This window comes from Metopolophium dirhodum, chromosome 5, assembly GCF_019925205.1.
Source record: "Metopolophium dirhodum isolate CAU chromosome 5, ASM1992520v1, whole genome shotgun sequence".
NCBI classification, from domain to species: Eukaryota; Metazoa; Arthropoda; class Insecta; order Hemiptera; family Aphididae; genus Metopolophium; species Metopolophium dirhodum.
Genome location: NC_083564.1, coordinates 36,009,849 through 36,035,057, shown reverse-complemented (window position 1 = coordinate 36,035,057; position 25,209 = coordinate 36,009,849). Strand labels below are relative to the sequence as shown.

At 29.5% G+C, this 25,209-nt stretch overlaps 2 protein-coding genes across 2 annotated transcripts; one reads left to right on the top strand and one right to left on the bottom strand.

Moving 5' to 3' along the window:
• Window positions 1-1,052: 1,052 nt before the first annotated feature.
• On the bottom strand, window positions 1,053-23,242 carry LOC132945097 (electron transfer flavoprotein-ubiquinone oxidoreductase, mitochondrial). Its single transcript, XM_061014733.1, has 12 exons — window positions 22,994-23,242; window positions 22,246-22,350; window positions 22,033-22,185; window positions 20,827-20,985; window positions 20,553-20,749; window positions 19,348-19,560; window positions 16,290-16,465; window positions 15,972-16,183; window positions 15,327-15,506; window positions 15,026-15,247; window positions 3,934-4,127; window positions 1,053-1,461 (listed from the first exon to the last, which is right to left on the bottom strand). The coding sequence occupies exons 1-11, from the start codon at window positions 23,019-23,021 to the stop codon at window positions 3,964-3,966; spliced, it is 1,809 nt and encodes a 602-aa protein (XP_060870716.1). The 5' UTR covers window positions 23,022-23,242; the 3' UTR covers window positions 1,053-1,461; window positions 3,934-3,963.
• On the top strand, window positions 17,395-19,011 carry LOC132945098 (uncharacterized). Its single transcript, XM_061014734.1, has 2 exons — window positions 17,395-18,279; window positions 18,919-19,011. Exons 1-2 carry the CDS (start codon window positions 17,395-17,397, stop codon window positions 19,009-19,011), a joined length of 978 nt encoding a protein of 325 aa, XP_060870717.1.
• Window positions 23,243-25,209: the final 1,967 nt, after the last annotated feature.

Sequence of the window (25,209 nt, the reverse complement as noted above, 5' to 3'; positions counted from 1 at the left end):
ACTCTGTATGCATACTCTGTGTACATACTATAATACATAACATTATAACGTACAAGCACAATACTATGATATCACGCCCCGGTGAGTGTAGAAAGATGAGTGAGAACACTATACGCACACACCCGACCACTGAATCCCCTAACCTAACCGCCATATTTTTTATGTAATTAATTTGCTTTGCTGTGCGCCTGTACTGTATATATGCACATACATATATTATGTAATACGGTCGAACAGATAACGAAATCGGCGAAGAATAAACGACGTCTCGTTATAGAATTTGTACGGAGCGGGGACGCTATTGATTTTACGTATATAATATACAATGTGAGTGGTGGTATATACTATATAATATATATTAAATTATATATATATGTGTGTGTTTTGTGGAAACGCTATTCGGAGTGATATACATATAAGTGCTCCAAAAGTTTCACGGAGCATATTATGTAATTAAGTAAAATTGGTAAACGCAGTGTGCTTATATTGACACTGTCCGACAAAACGCGATAGATTCATTAAAGCAGCCCGACAATTTACCAACGTTCAAGTATCGAGAGCAAACCATCATTTTTCATCATACATGGAAATGGAGTATACACTATACATATAATATACATATTATATGCATAAATACATTTTATATTATAATATTTAGAACCGTTGTGAAAACCCAACGATCATTATTTTAACGAATAAGCATTATCATCTATAATAACCATTAACATAGTTATGTGTATAGTAGGAATATTATTATTTTACATCATACTATCAACTATAAATTGCAGGAACAATATTATTAATTGTATGTTTATAAATTATATTTACAATAAATTTAATAAAATCATGTATTTTTCGACAGATTTGTGGGTAGTCAAATTGCAATACTGCTGACGAATGGCTTTTCCGATTGGACTTACCGTTAGACTCACCATTTTTATGAGTATTCAAACTAATTTGAGTGTATAATTAAACAATAAAATAGGTAATCAAATAACAAGGGCTACCTACCATTATCATTATGTAATGTACATTTAAAAACACGTTATTAATATATTCGAAGTGTTTTAATTCGATAAACAAAACAACCATAACATTATACATATTATAATATGATACATAAAATATTAAAAATTTCGTATTAAAAAAAACTAACAAAAAAAATATATAGTAAATAAATATTTAAGTAAAACATTTAAACACATTTCAATGAGTATACCCTCCTTTTATCCTCGTCTATATTCGTATGGTAATTGTATTTAAAATATAATTATGAGTTTTTAAACGATTAATACTAACAGAAATTGAATTTTATGTGCGTAATATACGAACCAAAAATATGAGTTGTCGTAGGGCAGATAATAATGACGATGTTGTTAGGCTGCCGGAAGCAATAGTTGAGTAAACACATTTATTTGTAGACGATAACATATTATGGTCTCACACAAATGGCACTGTATCCTATTCCAAACAAAAATAATATAAAAATAATAAAACTGTCATTAAAGAAATAACAATAGCGGACACAGGTTGGTAGTAAAATACACTTGTGACCCACGCATTTCGATTTTAACAATAACACAAACACTCAAAAAACAAAGATTACTTTCAATTTTTGTATAATACCTACATAATGATCGTCGTATAAGGGCTGTTTCGTGAACCCTACGAGTCTTTTACTAAAACCACCTGAAACTGAATCCACAACTGGACTTCCGATCGGTTCGGAGGACATATTTATTCTCTTTAGAAAATTATCTGCAGTTCAACGGGTTAAATCGGACAGATATTTTGAAAATTCGGAAATTCGGAATAGTGTACCTACAATGAATTTAGGTGCGCCTTCTAATAGATGCAAGAATGAAAAATAATGTAAAAATGTAATCCAAAAAGGCGTAGAATATAAAGCCCGAATCGAAATGTATACCTAAAATCGAAGAACACCGAAACTTGGATCAAGTGTAGCAGTATAGCACACACACACACACACACACACACACACACACAGAACAAACCTATATACGTCGTGTGCGTATAACAATACGGATAATTTAGAGGCAGGTACGTAATAATGGAGTATATTTCAATCTAAAACGCGATATTGTAAAGGATCGAGCAAACGATAACGGGCTCTTGATTACCGCGCATTAGTAACCGAGGGCACGTTTACTATATTATTATACTCACTATACCACGATCGTATACTGTTATACGTATATATAATACGCATAAAGTTTTACAATGATGGTCATTGTTACATAAAGGCGCTAACAACCTCCAGATAGTATGCGTACATATAATAAGTATATGTATACTAATAAGCGTTGTGTGCAATTTAGATCAAATACCTATATAATCGTAGTGCGGAAAGCTATTCGTGCTACAAAAATGTACAATTGTAAAATACAATTTAATTAACGGCGCGGCACGTTGTCATGCTCATGTTGTTCCTGTGACCATATTGGCCGAGATACGAAACAAATTTAATTCTCTTTCGGCGTTCTCTGTAAAGAGACGGGTGGCGGACGTAACACGGAAATCAACATAATAAATACCTAGGGTAGTTAATGATTAAAGTCGACGGAACTGCTGGGAATATATATATTATATACACACATTATACATAATATGATAAAATATCACCTATATACCTACGGCGACGATGTGATTACAACGTATAAGAATGACTGCCATTAATGATGGGCAAGGATTCCATTATTTATTTAGATGGAGTTATAAATAAATAACAATAACTTGTGTATGCACGTGTGACACCTTTCCCCCACGACGCCTGCAAAATATAGGTAGACACAACACGGTAGGTCCATAATACATCATAATTTGTTGTACGAGCTGATGCCTAATTCGATTGCTGAGGCGACAGAAGTCTATCCTAACCAGGCCAACCTGCCGAAAAACAAATTAAGTTTTTAAGAATGTTACGTAAATAAATCGTCGGAACTCGGAATTCGTGGTTCTCGTGTATCAATTCGTTACACTGCAGATGCATCTGCATGGCCTACTGCATGTATATATTGTATGGAATAAAGAATAGAATACATACACATCGAATAGAACCTATTGAAGCTCCTGCACCTTGAATAATATATTACGTTGAATTAATATTATTTGTTTTCAAAACAAAATGTAAACAACAACAACCACCGAGGTGTGCATTAATGGGTGTCTGGGTGTGTACACACGCTCGTAGGTGTACACATTATATAATATTTATATTGTGTTCCCTAAACAACTCTGCGCAAGCGATTGGACCGGAAATTAACGTAAGTGTGCGTAACGCACTAACCCTTGTTTATTATATATCTATACACATATTATATATTGAGAAAAAAAAAATACGCTAAAAGTTTAACACTGTGAGTGTATGTGCGCGCGCGCGCGCGTGTGTGTGTGTGTGTGTGTGTGTGCGAGCGCGCGTGTTTGAAAACGAATAATTTGTATAGTGCGCTTCACATTGTATATAATATTATACTAAAACTATTGACATTCAACGATCAAAAATCATGTCTGACAGTAGAGTAATATATTATTATGCTACATATTAATATACATTGAATCAATCTTTAAACCATTGTGTATATTATTGTTAATCGCATCATGTATGATATTATACAATATATTATTATATCGAATGAGCGCCTCACTATGAATTTAGGGTTTCCGAACAAACACGAGCGGACATATGCGACACACGTAATATTACACTATATGTATTAAACATATTATACGGTGTGGATTCCCGTGTTTTCCAGTATTTTCGTATACCCATGCCACCGGTGCAATAATTAACGGGCGAGAAAGCAGAGAAACGCGACCCACCCGCTACACTCATTCACGCACGCGCACGCGTCCACGGTAAATGACAAACGTGATATTTATGACAATAATGACGAGGCGAAAAGTGATTTGTACCTATATAGTATGTAGTATCAATTCCGCCGATTACATGCCGTTATAAGCGGGGCCGCCGCCTGGTTCGGGCACCACCCAGTTGATGTTCTGCGTGGCATCTTTGATGTCACAAGTCTTGCAGTGGATGCAGTTTTGAGCGTTTATTTGCAACCGATCGCCAGCGCCGTCCTCGGCTGGCACGTATTCGTAAACACCTGCCAAACAGATGAAAAAAACAATTTAAAAAATCTCGTATAGACATAAATAATATGATAATAATATATCGAACGTAATATTGACGTGGGTACACGTATAATTATAAATTGTAGACTTCTACACATGTGCAGGATATTTCTTTTATCTTTTTTTCCGAAATTTTGAAGAGTAAATAATCCTGTAACTTTTATTGTTATAGCTTCTCTAATCTTAACTTTTAATTCTAATGAAAATAATTTTAAAAAAAGTATATGTTAAATTTAATATTATATAATGTTTAAATACATATAGTGAAATTATTCAGATAATCAATTGATGTATAATGTGAGTTGTACGACACACAGTTTTACAATTTCATCAGTATTGACGGTATTAGCCACACATGTATATTGTAAATAAGTTATAAACATTAAATACATTTAATATATTTAATATTAAAATAATATAGTATATTTTAATAAAATAAATAGGTATATACAGAGTGTTTCTCCAAACATGTCAACCACATTTTATCCTTTAATAATTGATGTATACAAATTCCGATTTTTGGAATTTTTTAATACACCTATACTTATAAAGACCATATTATTTTCTAATACTTAAATGTATTATTTAATTTAAGGAGTGTTTGTTCTGAGATGATACCAACTTCATTTTTCAAATAAGAATAAACCTTTTATACTGTTAATTGTTAAGAAGATGAATTTTTTGAAAATATTGATGTTTCTAAATCAAAGTTTGAACTAGTATTTTCTGAGATATTAAAATGAATAAACTAAGGACTACTATAGACCTTAAAATTGGTTTTAAAGAAATATGAAATACCATGTGAAATTGAATCTAATGTTTATTATGTACTCAAACAGTTTTTATAAATTGTAAAATGTTGATTAATTAATATAAATAACTATAATCTCCAAATTACCATATCCTACAATTAATATATTATCATTGGATATATTATTCTGATAGCACAGCGTTAAATAAACTATTAATTCGAATTTCAGTACGCATCAATGTTTTCAATAAAGTTACATCTGACAATTGATAAGAAAAAAGGTGATTGTTATTTGAAAAATAGAGGTAGGTAACGCCAAAAGAACCCACCTAAAATGGTATAGAAAATTGTAAATGTTTTAAAATAAGATTTTTAAGTATACTAAAAGTTACAGAACTCAAAATTTAGTAAATGCATACACAAAGGATAATGGGGGTAAGTATGTTTGTGAAACATCATGTATAGTCTTACTAAATACGTATGTAGAACTGTGAATTCTGGTCCAATAAATATAGTATACCCAAGATTATGGTAATAAAAATAATTCATTATAATTCGATATGGAATACGGGAGTTACGTTTATAGAAAACTAAATAAATAAATATTCGAGGTCAAAATAGTAATAATAAGTGTTTTTTATACCCATTTTCTACCTCCGAAACGGATTAGTTTTGAAAAAAAATTAGTTTCATGTTAAATTAGCTGATTGCCGTTTTTTTACAGAGCTTAAACGACAATCTGTTTATTTTCGCATACTTAAATACAGATTTATATTACACCATTGTTTTTTATTACAAAATGCATTATTTTCATTACTCAAAAGTCTCGGTATGAATAATAAATTAATATGCTCGAGGCGTAAAGGGAACACTTAATATTATTTCTTTTTCAAGCCAACCTATTTTACTCTATTTTTTTTTATTACTACCTTTAATTATAAAAGTATTTGAATTTATCACAATATATAATTTAATAGACCTGTGATTATTGATCACTTACATAACGTTTAATTTCAATAACGTAAACATCTAGTTTTAAACACCAATTAATATCAATGGAATAATACAAAAAAGGTAAGACCATCCGTAGAAAAAATATAAAAATGATAATTATATTACATTTTATCGGAATTTTTGTATGACGTGCCTACATATTTAATCATTAGTCGAAACGATGAACAAATTACAATATGCAACGAAATCAATATTTTCACTATAGTTTAATCGATTTAATTTATTTAATCTGTGTTTTAATTACATCAAATTTGTTAACTTTTAAAAAACGTTAAAATTGTAATATAATTTAAAGCAACGAAATATAGTCTAACACGAATATTATACTTGGTGATATATAGTTTTGTCTGTACGCGCATATATTATAAAATTGTACAAAATGTAATTTCGATCAGTTTTTTAATTGGATCCATATTTATAAATAATTACTGCACGATCTAAAAGTATGACCATTTTAACATGGACATTTTTTTTTTTTTTTTTATATTTATTTGGATACATACAATCTGTAAATAATAGTTACAATAAGCATATGAGCTGAAATACAATTGACTTTGAAAAAAAAAGTGAGGGGAGTAGTTACCCAGCAGTAACACTCGACGTGAAATAACATGGAATTAAATCAAATTCATTGACTACCTATAATATTTTAAAAATTATTAGCTCTATAGCTTTTATATAAAAGAAAAAAGAAATTTATTAAAAGATCATAAAAAGAATATTTATCACGTCCAACAATTAGAATTTGTTAACACACGAAAATATAGAAAATTAAGGAATGGGTTACGAACATTCAGACTCCTGCAAAGAAATGTAAAACGATTTGACATTCTTTTGCCAAAATTGAATTGGCTAGTCGGTATTTTTAACTATGTTAAATTAAGATCCTTCGGTAAAAAAAAAAAGAAAAAACTAATTTAACCTTCGGATGACCGAAATATATTGTTTGTGCGCAATGCAGCACGCTGCACGCTGTACCCCGCTGTTTAAAGTAACTTTTAACCTTTAATTAATTATTTTATAGAGCACATTTGAACTAATATTGTTTATACTTTGTACAAATAAAAACTTTACGACGATATAAGTCGGAAGTATTATTACTTATTAGTTATTACTTTTATGATGGTCACCAAAACTATATCAGCATTCATCACCTACGGTTATTTTCAACACGATGAAACTGTCAATTCGATTTTTTTATCAGTGATTGGTTAGTACGTTCGTATTACTTTTTTCTTTCAAAACAGTTCAAAATAACGTATTCCGCATACTTTTAAATTACCCGAGTATAATGTACGTATATCATAATATATTGTTTAAGTGTAGGTACTGCAAATAATAAGCGCCTATACAAATAAAAATATATAATATTATACGAGGTGATGCATTGAAAAGCGTTTGGAGTGCTCACAAATTACAATATTTAGGCTTTCGATGTTTTATATAATTCCATCACAAGTCAAACGGTAAAATTGGATCGACACACGGTGTACCTATATGTAATAATAACGCGTATTTATACAAATAACCGACATTTCATTATTATATAAATCACAATTTAATATTATTACGTCGTACGGAATAAAATCATAATTTAAAAATATCTGACCAGAAATATTATTTTAACCGCGTACGGCCGAAACGGACAGTTTTGACGTAAAAGGGTTTTATAAAAATAGGATTTTCACTTGGCCGAGGGGTCAGTGGACGGAGTTGTTATGAGTGAATAAAGCACCGCCAAAGGTCATGTTGGAGAGCGGACGCTTTACAAAAACTTGTAGCGTAATAATGCTATTTTTTTTAATAATGTGTAAATTTATAATCTAACAGTATCCATAACATAAAAAATAATGCGATGCAATAATAATATTATATTATCACGGATGATAAATGAACTATACGTTGAGAGAACTCATCTTAATATATAAATATATAAGTACATATACATTATACATGAATTATGAATAACCCGCTTTTAAGAGGCTTTAATAACAAACAATTTCAAAGACTTTTTTTAGAAAAACGACAGAAACGTATGTACCTATAGGCTACTTATATAATGTTATGAAGATTGAAGAGGTAACTTTCTGTCTTTGTCTATTATAACATAGGCATAAATACGTGTTATATATACGTGTTTCACCGATTAATTTAGTGAAGTGTGATATATGAATTATGAAAACAGATTTGAATATTTCATCAAATCTACTTGAGATTGATTTTCCCACATTTTTGATTTTATCCCCCTAAATTCTAAAATATGTAGGTATTTATAATTAAAAATGTAGGAAAGTCGATCTAAAGAAGATTTAACAAAAAAAATGCTTAAATATTTGTTTTTATATTATGTTTTATTAGATCAATCGGTACGCTGAAAATTGAACACGTTTAAATTACTATGTTACAAGTGAGTGAGACAAAGACAAAAAAAATCCCCGCTTCCAATCCCCTGAATATGATACTCATATTAATATATGTATTATATAAGTATAATGTATTACGTAATATAGGTACCCCAACTATACTGAACGACTTTATTTTTGTTGCACACAAATATATAGTTATAACTTAAAGCCTTATAGGTATTATAACAGTTTATCTTATTCCAATTACATACTGGGTGATTATTTTATTTAACAGCAAACCCACATTATCACAAAAACGTAAATAGTTGTTTAATAATAATGAGTGTTTGTCGATTGAAATAATTGTATTTTCTCAAAATTTTAACACCGTACTAAACCATAATAATATTATGTACCAAGATTATAACAGTTAACACCTTGATAGAGGACACCAGTATCATTTTTTTTCTCCGTCTTACAGACGTGTAATATAGTATAGGTAGTTGAAACCTCTCGCCTTAATCTACTCATTGTGATTACGTTGTTAAAAATAAGGTATTATAACAACTATAAAGAATAACGTTATCTGTGTTTTGTCAGAAGTATTTTAAACTATTATAAAAATACTAACATTTTTCTTAAAAATCAAAAAAAAAAAGCTTCTGATAAAACATTGATAAGATATCATTTATAACTATTAGATATTTGGATACCTGTATTATATAGTAAGTAATTACACTTCAATTTCAATAATGTAATCACAATGATTGAAAGGCAGAGGGAGGCTTTTATACTACGTTACATTATACGTATAATGAAACAGAGAAAACATGTTAAGGGGATTGCAAACGGACAGTTTTTAGGAAGTTCCAAATGGCAATTTTCAAATTGTTGGGTCTTGTACTATACGGAAATGATCATTGGTGTGTGTGACTGTGTGTAAATAAAATAGCGGAGGGCTCGCGCACGTACAAATCACATCCTCGGCGTTGCCCGCCTGAAAGGTAAACAATTAATGCTCATTTGTATGTACTTTTTATGAATCCTACTGATGGATCTGATAACGCAATAAGACTTCTGGAAAGTAATTTGAATTCGTTATTATGTCTACTTGGGATCAATCAGGCCACATTTTAAGATATTTATATTTAATTTTTGAATAATCAACATTTAAATTTTCGTAAATTTTAAATATTCAAAGTTTAGGAACAAAACTTTAAAAAAAAGTGGCCTGATCGATCCCAAGAAGACATATTAACGAATTCCAATCAGTTTTCAGAAGTCTTATCACGGTATCAGGTCCATCGGTATGATTGACAAAAAATTGGTACATTTTGGTCGAAATAATTGTCTGTTTGCAATCCCCTTACTGACACCTTCAAACGATGATAATAATCAGTGAATAATTATTATAAAACCATATAAACGCTCCAAACGATACGTTTCACATACACGATTTACGATAGTCAACCATCTTGTTACTGATTAGTAATAATTATATTACGATGGACAGCGAGAATTAGACGAAATTTTAATCTAATTTGCGCATAATTACGGCTTGACTGCGCCACCGCCACGCCATATACAGCCTTCGACAGGGTGGAATTACCAGATTAAGTCACGGATGAGCTGACGAAACGTTAATTCTGTTTTTGTAAGCCCTCGAACATAATATTATATATAGACGCGCGCAGACTTAATTAAAACACGCGTAAACGGCCAATCGTTCATTTGAATACACAATATATTATTATAAATTCGTATATTGTATATGCACCAGATAGTGTTCCGGTTTACCGGTTAATATTAAAATAGCTGAACAACGGGATGAATTATTATGTTTTCGTGCAATATACTATAGTGTACCAGCATATTATAATATCCAATTTATTTCAACCTCACGAAGTACCTACATACACTAGCTGCAACTACCAGGCCTCGTTAATATTTTACAGAATTAAAATAATAACCCAAAGAAGCCGGGGGCGACCACCCGATCATTTATTAATGACTTATAACAAGAGATGTCTTTTTTTTAATATACCTAATGTTAACGCGAAGAAATTCAATTCATATAGGCGGTACAAACAGTATATTTTATTTTAGCTTACAGGAGTATAACATTTTTTCTAAAACACGACACGCGACGATTTTAACAAATCGCTGGTTAGTTGTTAGTGAAATATAATACATATAAGTACTATTTATCAATAAGTGCGCGATTCATTTTTTTACTCGATACAAAATGTCTCATTCAGCATAAAAAACATAAAGATGTTATCTCATATAATAATTCAATTTTTAGGTATACCTATAGTATAATTGGCGCAAATCGCAGGGGTGATAACAGGGCTTACCCTCCCCCCCCCAGGTTAGGATCAAATTTCTAAATTAAACTCATAAACTTGTTTCACGTGATATTCAATTAAATGATTACAATATATTACTATCTATATTTAGGTATATTATGTATCAGTAGTGTGGCGAACGGTAATTTCAGAGGCAACTGCCTCTGAAATTGTTCTTAAATAGAGGAGTGGGTGGTAGCCGGTGGGTCTCCTAGTAAATGTAATATGATACACTCAATAGGTAGTCAATAACGATCTGAAATATAATTATTTATATTATATTAATACATTATTGTGCATTAATACTTGGAATAATTGTAATTTGCATCTGGAAAATTTTTAGTTTGCCACGCCACTGTTATGTATGTATAAAAGCACGTTGAAAATATATAATTAATAACGACATTTGTCAAAAGACGTGCTTATACAAATAGTATACACAGCACAGCAATTATTTATGAAAAATTAAGTCAAAAATTATCAGTTATCATCAAGTCTTAGCATTGATATTTACCATTGTAACCCTACCAGTACCTATATGTATGTATAAGAAATAGCACGGCCGTTATTGTATAACAGTTTCTTGTTCACCGGGGGAATATCAAAACCTGGGTTTTCCCACAACATAAACCAGTGTGGAGGTAGGCATACGCGTACAGCCTACCCTATAGCTAGACAATAAATTAGAACCAATTTGCTACTCGTATACGGCCTAGTAATAGTCTGAATTAAGGAAGCCAGATGCGAGGAGGTCATATACTATCCAGAAATTTCACCCCTTCGAGTATAGCGTCCCGCGATAAGCGCAAAAAAAAGTACATTATATTGTACACATTTGCATTTTTATGAATACGAAATTAACGAGATATTAAATTTTATAGGCTTAAGGCTCAAATACAGACCCTCAAACTCGCGGGTAGGTACTTATACAATATTCGTAAACTGCAGTCGTGCAGTGCAGACCCAACATATATATACAATATACAACATCAGTATAATATGGTGTATAAATAATATAATTATTTTATTTTTATTTTTATTTTTATTTTTTATAGTAACGACTAACGACAAAGCCACTGTTTTGTAAACTTAAATTTATAAGTAGATAAATATACGCAACTAATGTAGGTAGGTACTAAAAAAAATTATATTTTTATGCCTCGAAAACGTTAGCCGTGATCGCTGCGAATTTATGCGTTTCGAACTTAAGAGCATACGTATACAGATCTCTCGCCATAGCGCATATAACATAATGAATAATTATGAATTAAAATAAACAACCCATAATCCCATATTTTTATTCTATATCATAAAATATCAAAACAATAAATATTGTTAACCATAACCCACAAACCCATTACTTAACCATCAAAGTATCTACCAGACATCAACATAAAACAATTTTGAAATATTTACATAAATCATGTGTATATACATGTATATCGTATAGTATAATATAAATAAGTAAATTCAAATTGTTGAGAAAAGCCAAAATAAAAACGAAACAAGGACATTTTACGCGACGACTATTCATACGGGTATTATATTATATATACAACGGATAGGGAAACGCGGTAGGAAGATTACCATTTAGTATTTACCACCACTACCACTTGGCTTATAATATACCTAACCTATGCATCAAAAAACGCTAAAAAAGCTAACAAAAATAAAAACCTCATCATAATATTAATACAAAATAATATATTATAACGAATTAACGATAAAACCACTTTGTTATTAAATGCACTATGACTATGGTACATGATGCGTATAGGAACCTATATGTAACCTATATGCCTACTGTATCATATTAATGTATCATACATATTTATACATAATATAAAGTAGTCCTGGTCGGACGAGAGTTTAAATATCGTATTATAATGTTTGCAACTGTTTAATATATTATACGCATGTACCTACAATCACACACACACACATCACACACGGTAACTCATACATAAACTGTGTGTGTGTGCTATACAATATGATGATTGACAATGCATCCCTCGGCCCGACGTATAATAATAATAATAGTAATAATAATAATACATGTTTTTGGCACATCTGCTCAACTTTGACACTGTATAGCCCAGGGCCGCCACGCATGGGGTCACAGCCGCCGCCCCGTCCTCCACGCATATATTATATTATTATATACCCTTCCATTATTTTTACGTTTCATAAACGGCGTTAACACAAAACACGCTCTCGACGGGGGTCGCGACTCGCGTGACGATGTGCAGCCAATTCTATATTATACAATGCGTGATGGCGCGAAATAAAATATTCGACACTTGTAAAATATCCCAAACCGAAAACACGACGGGCAATCTGTCGACGGGAAAACTGAAAAACCATCGTCGTCGCTATTATAATTATTATAAATGCTGTTGTCGTTTGTTCCTATAAAAGTGAGGGGTGCCATATATTACGTTATTGCGTGAGGCAACTGGCGAGTAATAAACAGTAAGCTATATGATATACTATATCCGTATATGAGGCACAAATCGTATACGGATAGGCGCGATGGGCTGGGATGGTGGTTGTGTAATTGACACTTTTTCGTACAGCGATCTAAAAGTGCCGACTAAAATTAAAACTCGTAGTCCGTAGGTTTAGTCAGATTTTAAAAGGGGTCTTAATTTTTTTAAACATTTAAAAAAGCAAACAAATTTGCATTACCACGCCAATCCATCGAAGTTTTAAATATTCTTGTTCTTTGTATCATATATATTGCCTATAAAATGCTGATAAAATATAATAAATTTTAATTATGAAACATACAAAAAATAGTAATCTAATATAATATTTCTATAAAGCAAATAATCAAAATTGTGTAGAGCTATTTCAATTTTTAATAAATACCTGGAAATCTCACTTTTAATAAAATATTATGTTTTTATTACTGAAAATTGACGGGTCAGCCTAACATAAAAACTATAGACCAAAATGGAATCCAATTTTTAAATATCAACAAATTTGTTGACGCGTATTTAATAATAAATTATTGATATCTTTGTTATAATTATTACTCTTTATCAAGAAATATTGTTATAATATCCAAATATCGTATTATCACCCATATCTACCGCGGATCGATGTAAATTATTAGTTTTCAGTGTTTTCACTATTTCAGTGTGACAACTGACAGTGTGTGTCCAACAATGTAAATGAACACTGTGTCCGCCGCGCCGTCGCATGTAAAATAAATTATTGAATGTACAAAATAGTTCTTAATGAATATAAAAAAACCTATACAGTCACTAAATTCCGACAATAACAAAATCTAAGTATAGCACACTTTAAAATAATAATATTAGTTAAACGTTTTTTTGGAGGATTGGTAATTATTTTTGTTTGGTCTTCATAGAATATACATATTATATAGTTTATACGTAGGTTACTATTATTAAAGGTGATTTATGCAACATTTTAACCCAATCGTTATATTTTATATTATAAAAACTGCAAGTCTCGAAATAATAACATGGGTATTTTACTTGAGAAATTTGGTTGTCATGTAACTCATGCAAGGCATACAATATTACAAAACATAATTACTTTGTACAACCAAATTATGATCGGTTTACAATATACTTATACTTTAAAATCTTGGAAAATGCATAATGCATATAAAAATATGTCTATTTAATGGGTATCTAAAGAAAACAATTATCAAAATGTTTGGTCCAATAAAGTGAATTAACTATATAGTTTCTGCCATCTGTTGACTAATATTTGAACTACTTGTGAATATTAATATAAATATATACATATAAATAAATACATTATATAAATAATAAAGTAACAGAAAAAAGTTTTTTTTTCTCAAATCTAAACAATTTTTTCAGTTGCAAATTATATTAGTGCCATAGAAAATTTACCTTTCTTTCTAAGATAACAATAACAGTATTAAAACTGAACACTTAACAATTATACTGTTCTGTATTCCATTAAAATATTATTTATTATAGTGCCCAATTATTTTTGACATTAATATGTCTTTTGGTTATAACTTATAAATATGACTTTTGGTCTATCTGAAATTGGTAAAAATCTTTTTATTGTCACACTTGTTATTGGTTGCTAAACAAATTTCTTTTTTTAATTACTTGCAGTTCAAGATCTAATATCTTTCCTAACATGGAATAGGTTTGAAATTTGTGAATATATTTTGTTTTTTCTTTATACCCAGTTCAGTGACAGTACGATTAGTTAGGAATAAAATTACAATTATTTTCCAATTAAATAAAACAATATGAATATATCTAACCATATTGATAGCTTAAATACATTCTACATATTATAGTTATAAATTATGTCATGTTTACTAATTACTAGTGTTTACCAGTTATAGTAAAAGAAATTCTTTAATCTATGTATTGTTAAATTGCAAATAGTTTTACCTGCAGGACAAAATCTGCCTTCTGGACCATCATACAGATTAAGGTTTGTGTTTACAGGAACAGAGTCGTCCAATAAAGTTAAATGGGCCGGTTGATCTCCTTCGTGGTTTGTGCCAGTTAATGCAACAGAAGACAAAATATCAAAGCTAATTTTTCCATCGGGTTTTGGATACTCAATAACAGAAACTTCAGTCTTTGTTTTCAGTCTCTCATTATCAGGAACTTAAATGTAATAAAAATATATATATTAATAACAAACAATCAAGTAAATAAAAAATTATCAAAAAAATTATATGCATACCTCCATGGCTTAATGTCCAAGGTTCCTTTCCTTTAACAGCAAGTGTAAATCCAGAATATGCCATACCTCCAAACAGTCCAAGCTTTGTGTGGAAAGATGGTCTAACATTTCTTACTTCTTTCAAATCTGACCATATCCAACTGCCTTTTACTTTTTCTTCATAGTCTTTAGGTTCCAAGCCTTTATGATGTAATAAATACATTAATATTTTATATTTTCATACAGGTTATATAGTATATTATTATAAGATAACTTTTCAAGGCTGAAAAATTGATTGAAGTACCTAAAAACTATTTAATTTTAATTGAAATACTTATTTAAGTCCTAGCATATTCATCAGTATTTTAATAGATAATTTTAACAATTATTATTTGAGTAAGTACTTAATAATTTAACAAAACATTATTTTAATACTACCCAAATATTACCTTTGAAATAAGTTGGCATTTATTTATGATTTACTAGATTTTTGCTTGCATAAAATATGTTTATAAGTAATCTGTTAGGTATAAAATACAGTATAAACTATATTTATACGTGGAGACCAAATAAAAAAGTAATTATTGATCATTGAAACCTGCCTCTAAATAAATTCCTGGGTATGCTTATAAATAATTATAATACACAGAAATAAAAATTATTTACCAGCAGTTTCGCTTGTTACAGATGTATTAAATATGGTGTCAAAAGTTGATTCAGCAGCAAGCATGCCAGATTTCATTGCATAATGAGTACCTTTGATTTTTGGTACATTTAAAAATCCAGCTGTACAACCAATTAAAGCACCACCAGGAAAAGAGAGTTTTGGAATAGACTGAAAACCTCCTTCATTAAGAGCTCTAGCACCATACGCAATCCTGTGTAAAATAAAATAATATTTTTTTTATTTATTGCTTATATATTTTTAATATACTATCTATTTATTGATAATATATTATTTATAAGTAATAATTATGAATTAACCTTTTACCATCCTCAAACAAAGGTTGAACATAAGGGTGATGTTTAAATCTCTGAAACTCTCTAAAAGGAGATAAGTATGGATTACTATAATCAAGTCCAACAACAAAGCCAACAGCAACGAGAGGAGTGGATTCGTTCAAATGATAAATAAAGGAGCCACCATAAGTATTTTTGTCCTAAAATCAAAATCAAAATTTTTATTTAAACTTTTAAAGATATAAATACAGATATTAATGTATTTCATATTTTCATATGAAAAATAGGTACCTAACACAATTAAAACATGTGATAACATTAATATTTTCTCCCTAAAATACTAACTAGATCCACTTTTCAACCACCCTTGAAGTGGCACATTGAAGCACTCTCCTACAATAAAACGTGTGCAGACATAAAAAAAACATACACATTATAAAACCAATACATTAAACAATTAAATACTCCACTTTTGAAAAAAATTCTACAAATTAAGTTAAAATAAATGGCGAATCATTCAAAAAACCAAACCTAACCAAGAATTAAAAACTATAATAGTAGAAAAAACAATCAATACCCATTTTCTAAAGTAGGTATCAGTTTAATATACATTTACTAAATGTCAAGTTGTATAAAATAATTGAATATCAATGTTAATAATGCACAATGATTTCATTTTACTGATTAATATAAATTTATTTGAGTGGTTGAAATAAAACCCTTTTAAGAATGAAATATGTACAAACTCAACAACTTTAATTCAAACATTCCATAGAAAATTTGAAATTCTAAAAAGAAAAAACAACTTCACATATTGTATACAAACATACTATCTACCCTCTACAGAGTACTTCTTGTAAATGAGTTGGTTATAATAATATATTTATTGGTTTTGTAATATTTTCTATTATAACATTTGAAGACATCAAGTGGTACATGTTTTATTTGTCTAATGTTTATTTGCAATACCAATACTAAAATATTTATTTTAAAATGAATAATTCATTCATCATCCTGTATTCCATAGGCTACTTTTAAAGGACTATAATACTTTACAGCTTACTGAAAATGCATAAACATCAATTTCAAAATTGTTTATTAGAAAAAAAGTAATCGATACTATTGCGAAATGGCTACAGATAATACACCTAAATATTTAAAAAACTCTATTAGTGATATTTTTTCCAATAAACATTTTAAAAAGTTATCTAAGGTAGTAGTTATAATAATTATAATTTCACTTCTCATTTACTACTATTGGAAATTTACATGGATCGTATCCGAAAATAAAGATTCAAGAATTAGTATACTTCTATACATGACGTATGTAACTTTAAATATAATATTGATCATAGTATGTTTCTTCAATATTTTTATGGGCCATGATATTTATAAAAGTTTTACTAAAAACATTGCTTACGTCGATTTTCTATCGAAAAACTTAGAATTGAGTTACAAGGACAGTGTAATTACATATATCAATTTCAAGACACTTTTACTCATCATCTCAACAACAGTCAGTTACATAATACTTTATCATCTAGCATTGAATGAAAATGATTTCCCATCAGTTGATTTTACTGAAATGATTTGTATACCTATAGTTTGGATACTCGTACTTCAAATAAATGCAAAATTAAATCAATTATCAAAACGATTCAACTATATAAAAAACATACTAGAAGCTTACATGGAAAAATCAAAGAGTGTTTATTGGATTCACTGGTGTACAGTCAGACCAAAGGAGATAACTGTATTAAACCGTATGCATTTATTCACATACATATCATTTATAGAAGTTTGTTCATATTACAATATTCAACTATTGGTATTGGTACCAAGAGTCATATTTTTTAATGTATTACCAGTACATTACAATATAGTGACAGCACTCGTGGCCGACGAACGTAATGCATCACACAAATGGTCTCAAATGTTCACTTTGTCTATCATTATTCTAACAATATGGCCAATTATTCACCTGGTAAAATGTACAAGCAATACCTTTGAAAAAGTATGAAATATTATAAATAATAAAATATTCACATAACATGCTTAAGTTTACTAATTAAGTTACCGCCACAACAAAATTAGTTTTCTGTTGTGTGTGTAATATAGCAAAAAAATTATGCTTATCAACATTTAGACTCTCTGGCTCAGTTTAGAGCAAAGGAACCTATGAAACATTTTATAAAGAAGAAGAATTCCTGTGAATTGGCAGGATGGTTTTTTAATATTGTCATTTCAAGATAAACATATTTTAATTTACCTTAATTTTCCTTGTGTTTAACCATTAGTAACTAGTAACTACAAACAATAAAAATACTAATAACCTTCCGGTCAATTCGTAGGATTTACCTATTCTGGTATAATCTAAACAAAACATATAACAGGTCCCTTCATCAAAAAATAAACCAGATTCGTAATCGTGAAAGTATGGTATACCTTTCTTGCTATATTATATAGATAGACAGAAGGAGAAAATAAATGTTGGTGTGGAGGCCTCTTAATTATATTAAATAAATAATCTAAATAAATAAATATCTATGTATAAATTAAATCAAATTGATATCAATTTAGGTGATTGTTAACTCATAAAAAAAACGATATTATTCTGAAAAGCAATAACTAATTTAATTGTTCTCACTTATAGGGAGCACAAATAACGCAGATAATTCACAAATTGTTAGATATGGGACAAAAGCAAGATATCGAAGATGAAGTAAAACAAGAATATCTAATTTAATTTGAAGTATTTCAATTAATAGCTTATAACAACTTATTATATTTTCAGCTGTATTTATTTTCTGAACAAATATTAAAAAGACGGCTACAATTTTCAGTAAAAGGATTTTTTATAATTAAACCTTCACTTGTTGCTTCAGTATGTATGTTTTATTTTAAGTATAATTATTATTTAATGTATTACTTGAGTATAAAATATTCACAGTTTTATAACATTTTAGATGATGGAGTTAATTATTACATACGTAATAATTCTCTTGCAATTTCAAGATTCATTAAAATCTATCTCTCCAGCTCAATTTTTAGTTAAGCCAAGACCTGGCTGAAAACAACTTACTAATGGCCAGCCAACAGTATGTTCTACTTTTCCAGGACTGTGATGTTCAGGTTTTACTTCCCATATTTCCTTAAGACCAAGACCATATGATTGTGGTGCACAATTTTCACGTAGATTGAATTTTTTAAATAATTGTTTGGTAAGATGACCATGACAACCTTCAGCAAATATGGTAATTTTGGCATGCAATTCCATACCACGTTCAAAACTTTCCTATAAATGGAATAGTATTTTACATTTAATTTATAAATTTAATTATATTTTAAGGAGATTGCAAATGGATAGTTTTTAAGGAATTAAAAATAGACAGTTTTAGTAAATATATGCGTTGTAAGTGAAAATTAGTGTGACTTTAGACTAGTGTAGAGTAGAAGAAATAGAAGAGCACTTCCGCACACACAATTCACCGCCTCGGCTTTGCGCTAGTGAACGGTAAACAGTTAAGGCTAATTTGTATGTACTTTTTGTCAATCCTACTAATGGACATGATAATATGATAAGACTTCTGAAAAATGATTTAAATTCATTAAGAGGACGCTACCCATACATTTGTTGTCTCCGTCATACACACACACGACATAGCAAATTGTCATTCACTAGTTTCAATAGTGTGCTGTTAGTTTAGATACTAGAGCGAATTGACCTGGTATAAAACTTTTAGGTAAGAACATTATCTGTGTTTAAGCGTTGGCGATTTTTAAAAATTTCTATTTTCAAGCAAAATATGGGTATGTGAAATATCAAAAATTAAAAATGCTCATATCTCACTTGAAAATTAAAATAGCAAATAAAAGCCAACGTTCAAGCACAGATAATGACGTTATTATCTAAAAAATTGATAATAGTTCAAATCACTAATATCAAAACTAACTGCACACTATTGAAACTAGTGAACGAAAATTTGTTATGTCGTACGTGTGTAAGACAAAGACAACAAATGCATGGGTAGCATCCTCTTACTTTGTATCCTTAAGATCGATCAGTCCATATTTTAAGATATTTAATTTAAATTTCAAATAATCAACATTTAAAAATGGAACAAATTTTAAATCTTTAAACAAAATGTATAGAAGTTAAGGAACATTTTAAAAAATAGCCTGATCGCTTTATCACAATAATTGACAAAAGATTGGTATATTTTGGTTGAAATAATTGACTGTTTGCAATCTCCTTAAGCTATAGTTAATTAATAGATATTTAAATACTTTAGGTGATCCATCTTTGGCAATGCCAACATCACCAGTTGCAACTCCTTTCACTGAACCATCATCATGATAGAGGACTTCTGCAGCTGGATATCCTGCATATACTTCAACACCTAAGGATTCAGCTTGTTCACCTAGCCATTTTACTAAATGGCCCAATCTCACAATATAATTTCCATGGTTGTCCATTGGCATACCTATTGTATACATATTTAATTAATTTAAATCAGCACTAAGATAAATAAATAAATATAACACATCAAATATTTAGTACCAGGTAAAATAGGTATAGGTATACGACTACTTTTAGTGAGATAACCAAACTTATCATCTTTTACTGGGGTAGTTAATGGTGCACCCAAATCTTTCCAATCTGGAAACAGTTCATTCAAGGCGATTGGATCAACAACAGCACCAGATAGAATATGATTACCTGAAATAAATAAAAAAAAATTGTAAAATATTAATAGGTACTTCGTAAGTCCATAATAATTCTAATTTATGTTTCAAGCGGTATTTGGACGTTCCCCCTATGAATTTTAGCAGTACTAGACGTTTCCCCCTTGGACTGAGATATTTCCTCCATGAATCAATTTATATTTTTTTTACACATAATAAGGATTGGAAAATAAGTTCTTTGGTTTTACCCAAAATATACTAAAATCATATCAGCATCTATAGACTATCTTCATTCACGTTATGGATTTATTACCCAATTAAACGAGTAATGATTGATAAAAGTATAAAACCAAAGTTATGTGAAAGTATTATTGAAATATATTTATATATTAATTAAATAATTATTTAATAAAAAATCTCGTAAACAGTACATTTATTTATTTGAATCATTTCGTAATTTGTATATTATTGTTTAGCTAATATTTTTAATATTTATATTGGTAATAACAAATAAGTGTTAATATAACGTATTATTGAATTATATTTATATATTAATTTAATCATTTGTAGGTACATTTATTGATTTGCATTGTATATTATTGTTTAATATTTATACTTTCAATTTAATGTCCAGGAGGAATTTTCCTGTGCGGGGTGAAACGACATGGGGGAAACGTCCTAGATTTGTTTCAAGCAAATCAAATGTTTGCAAGTCTAGATTGCTATTAATTAGTTACTTTATTCTTGTTTTGATCAATGAAAAACACTAAAATAATTCTCCACTTATGAGGATTGGAAGCGGTGATCTACTGTTTCTATCAATTATAATTAATAAAGATTACCTTACAGCATATGAATTAATATGGGTCTATACAGTATAAAATATTTTTATTTTTTTTTTTTTGTTTCAATAATTTTTAACACAAATTATCTTTTAATTTAGCTTATAAAAATACTTTTATTATTATTTAAGGTTAATAATGGACATTTTAAAAGTTGGTATACCCAAGACTTTAATAAATACATTTTTATAATTTTTTTTCAATAGATTAAACTAAATGTATAATGATTAAAGTCTTACCAACTTCTGAAGCTTTTTCCACCACACAAACCCTTAGTTCCTTGTTATTTTCAGTTGCTAACTTTTTTAACTTTATTGCAGCTGATAAACCAGCTGGTCCACCGCCAACAATTACAACGTCAGCTACATCCTCATAACGTTCCATTGATATATCTATATAATACAACATTAAGTATGATTATAAATAAATTAAATTAAAAACAAAGCAAGTACCTTTCCATCTTTGGTCAGTTTCTCGTGGACGCACAGTATAATGTGTTGTAATTTTTGGTGAAGCAGCTGAATATAAACGGAAGCATGAAGTTCCCACTTTACGAACTAAAAATTATTTTATTCAAAAACATTATAGTTAATATGTTATTATTTAAAATATTTCAATGGCATAAAATTAATCAAAAAATTATTCATCAAATTGTGATAGTAAAATCTCAGTTAATTATTATCCTTAACAAAATGTACCTATCTATAAGCACATTACCCAAGTACTTTTGATAAGCATATTATTAACAATTTGTTTACCTGTTTACCTTATGTAATAAATATATTACCTTCATAAGTAATAAACTTATAGGTATATCTTTCAGCTACCTAATTAACAATTTAAAATTGATTTTTGTATTTAAAATATACATATATATTGATTTTATTATTTTCAATTACAATACACATTATAATATACAATATCATAACTGTAAAATGCACAGCTATAGTATTCAAGAGTACAACAATTACATTTATACATAAATAAAATGATTTTATAAATATAATTTATATACCAAAATGTACGAACTTTAAATTAATTACCATTAATTATTTATTGAAATAAATAGCTTAGTACAAAAACTTTTCTTTAAATTATAATTTTTAATATTTTTTAATGAGTAAAGAAATCAATCCGAAATTTTTAAAATTGACCTTGTACAGTTCTTTTAATTACAACAAGTAGGTACTTCGTACTTACATAATAAATTTGATGTTGTGGCCATCATCTTGAGTTTTTGGTCTTTACTATTTTTAAAAACATACAGAAATCACTGTGATAAATTCAACAAAGATTAAACTTATAACTGTACTGATGCATGAACTGAACTTTGGCTACTTCCGTATACGATTCTGTGAGACTATCGAGTATCGCTGTAGAATTTAGTTCGATAATAAAAACGATAGACATTGCCCATTGGCCTCGTTTTGAAATGGTATTTAATCACATAACAATAATTTTTTAATCAATGATTGTTTACACGGAGTTATCACCGAATAGAGAATAGATTACGCATGGTGGTGTAATCACGGTTATTGTTCTGTGATAATATCAGCTGCAGTTTCAATATGTAATAACAGCTGACTATAAACAAATATACCAATCGTGTTGACACGGCCACCCGGCCACGATCTCAGAAGATCTTCTACACTGTTCCAGTCCCACAGACTTCTATACTACTAAATAGAAATCTGTGTACTGTCTAGTACTGTCTTTTTTTTATACTTCAGTGTGGGCGTGTGGCAGTGTCCACTGTCCAGAACTCAGGTCTGGGTCTCATTATCTTCTTGAAGAATAAATAGGTAAAAAACAAAAATAAGAGGTATGAATAGTAGGGGTAATGAAAAATTGTTGTATTTCCAATAATATGGTTTATTGAGCGGTTTGACAGTTTGAGAGTAAATACACCTATTATCAATACTGTAGAAGAGAGTTAATGTATGGCCCGTATAAAAGTCAATTTTCGATATTTTAATGAATAAACTCAATAATTCAAATTCAAAAAAGTTAAATATCACAAGTTGTACAGCTAAATATTGGACGTTGAATATTAAATATCAAAAGCGCTCCGCTATTTATTTTATACAGTCATTCACACTAATAAGTAATAATCATTTACTACGCACACATTAATTACACGACCCGGACCCACATGCAAACAAATGGAAAATTCCCTATACTAAACTCCTTAGAAACGGTCGGTATTGATACCCCATATTCCATAAGTGTCCATACGGCATACCAAACTATAACTGACTTCACGAAATAGCGCGTAGTCCATAAAACTAATATTAATTTTAATGTATTTATAATATGCTGTATTGCTGTCCATTAAAAATATTTGATGATTTTGAATATACTAAATAATGTTAAATGATTTTTAAAAACTAAAACAATTTGAAGCTTAAATAACGAAGTCTGACGTTTTGATTCTTCATCGTGGATATGAATTTCCAAATACTTGGATGGCATTGATTTAAAATTGAAGTAAAACAATTATGCATGTATGCACCTATGTGTGATTAATTATTTTAACTTTAGTAGTTAGTACTAATATAATGACGGACTTTTTTTAAAATAAAGGATAACATTTTTGACCATACATCCATACCTACATAAAAATATGCGTGGATAGTACCTACCAAGTCTGTGACCTGTGTTTATATGGGAAGGAAAATTTTTTATTTAAAAATATAATGTACAGTGAATCAACGCACATTGAATTGACGTCGCGATAAGTTGACTGCGCAATAAATTGACCACGATGAATTGACGTATCTATATCCAGTTTGTTTGGTTTCCTGAAAAGTAATCTTTTTTATCATTTCCTTATACCCGCGTGCCAAAAATATTGTGACTATTCATTATGTTATTAAAGAGAATCTATGGTCCTTTATACAATTATATCAAGATTCAAGATTATCTAGCCTAGACGATAAGCGCAGCGACTATACTGTCGAGTTGTTTGGAACTTCAAATCATAATAATAATATTATAACCGTCCAACGCTGCCACTTCAGTAGTTTAGTCACTATAGACAGGCGCTTTTGTTATGAATTTTGTACTAAATTACTTTATAATTTGCAGGTGTCCTTACTGCAGTTCTACAGATCAAACCATTTTATCTATTATAGCTGCCTATAGGCAAAGTAACTGCCCCCTCAGATATTTAACTGAGTGGGAAATAGTGTAATTTTACCTTAAAGATTTTCGATTTACCACAGTTTGCCCCTCCAAGAATTTATCCCAGATTACGCCTATGGTTATAGGTATATCTTACACAATATTTTAGTCGAGTGAGAAACTGCAGCCATTCAATCTTTATTTGAAAAACTAAAACAGCTCGAATTTGTCTATATAAATCTCTGTCGTACACTCGTACCTATGTGGGCTATTTTTGAGCAGAAGTTGGCCAG

Bases quoted from the DNA above. Each gene is read 5' to 3' on its own strand.
- LOC132945097 (XM_061014733.1), bottom strand. From the start codon at position 23,021: ATGATGGCCACAACATCAAATTTATTAT. The intron at 20,986-22,032 runs GTAAGACTTTAA...TATTTATTTCAG, and splicing joins GGAAAAAGCTTCAGAAGTTG to GTAATCATATTCTATCTGGT. The intron at 4,128-15,025 runs GTAAAACTATTT...TCTGTTTGGCAG, and splicing joins AGGCAGATTTTGTCCTGCAG to GTGTTTACGAATACGTGCCA.
- LOC132945098 (XM_061014734.1), top strand. From the start codon at position 17,395: ATGGCTACAGATAATACACCTAAATATTTAAAAAACTCTATTAGTGAT. The intron at 18,280-18,918 runs GTATGAAATATT...TCTCACTTATAG, and splicing joins CAAGCAATACCTTTGAAAAA to GGAGCACAAATAACGCAGAT.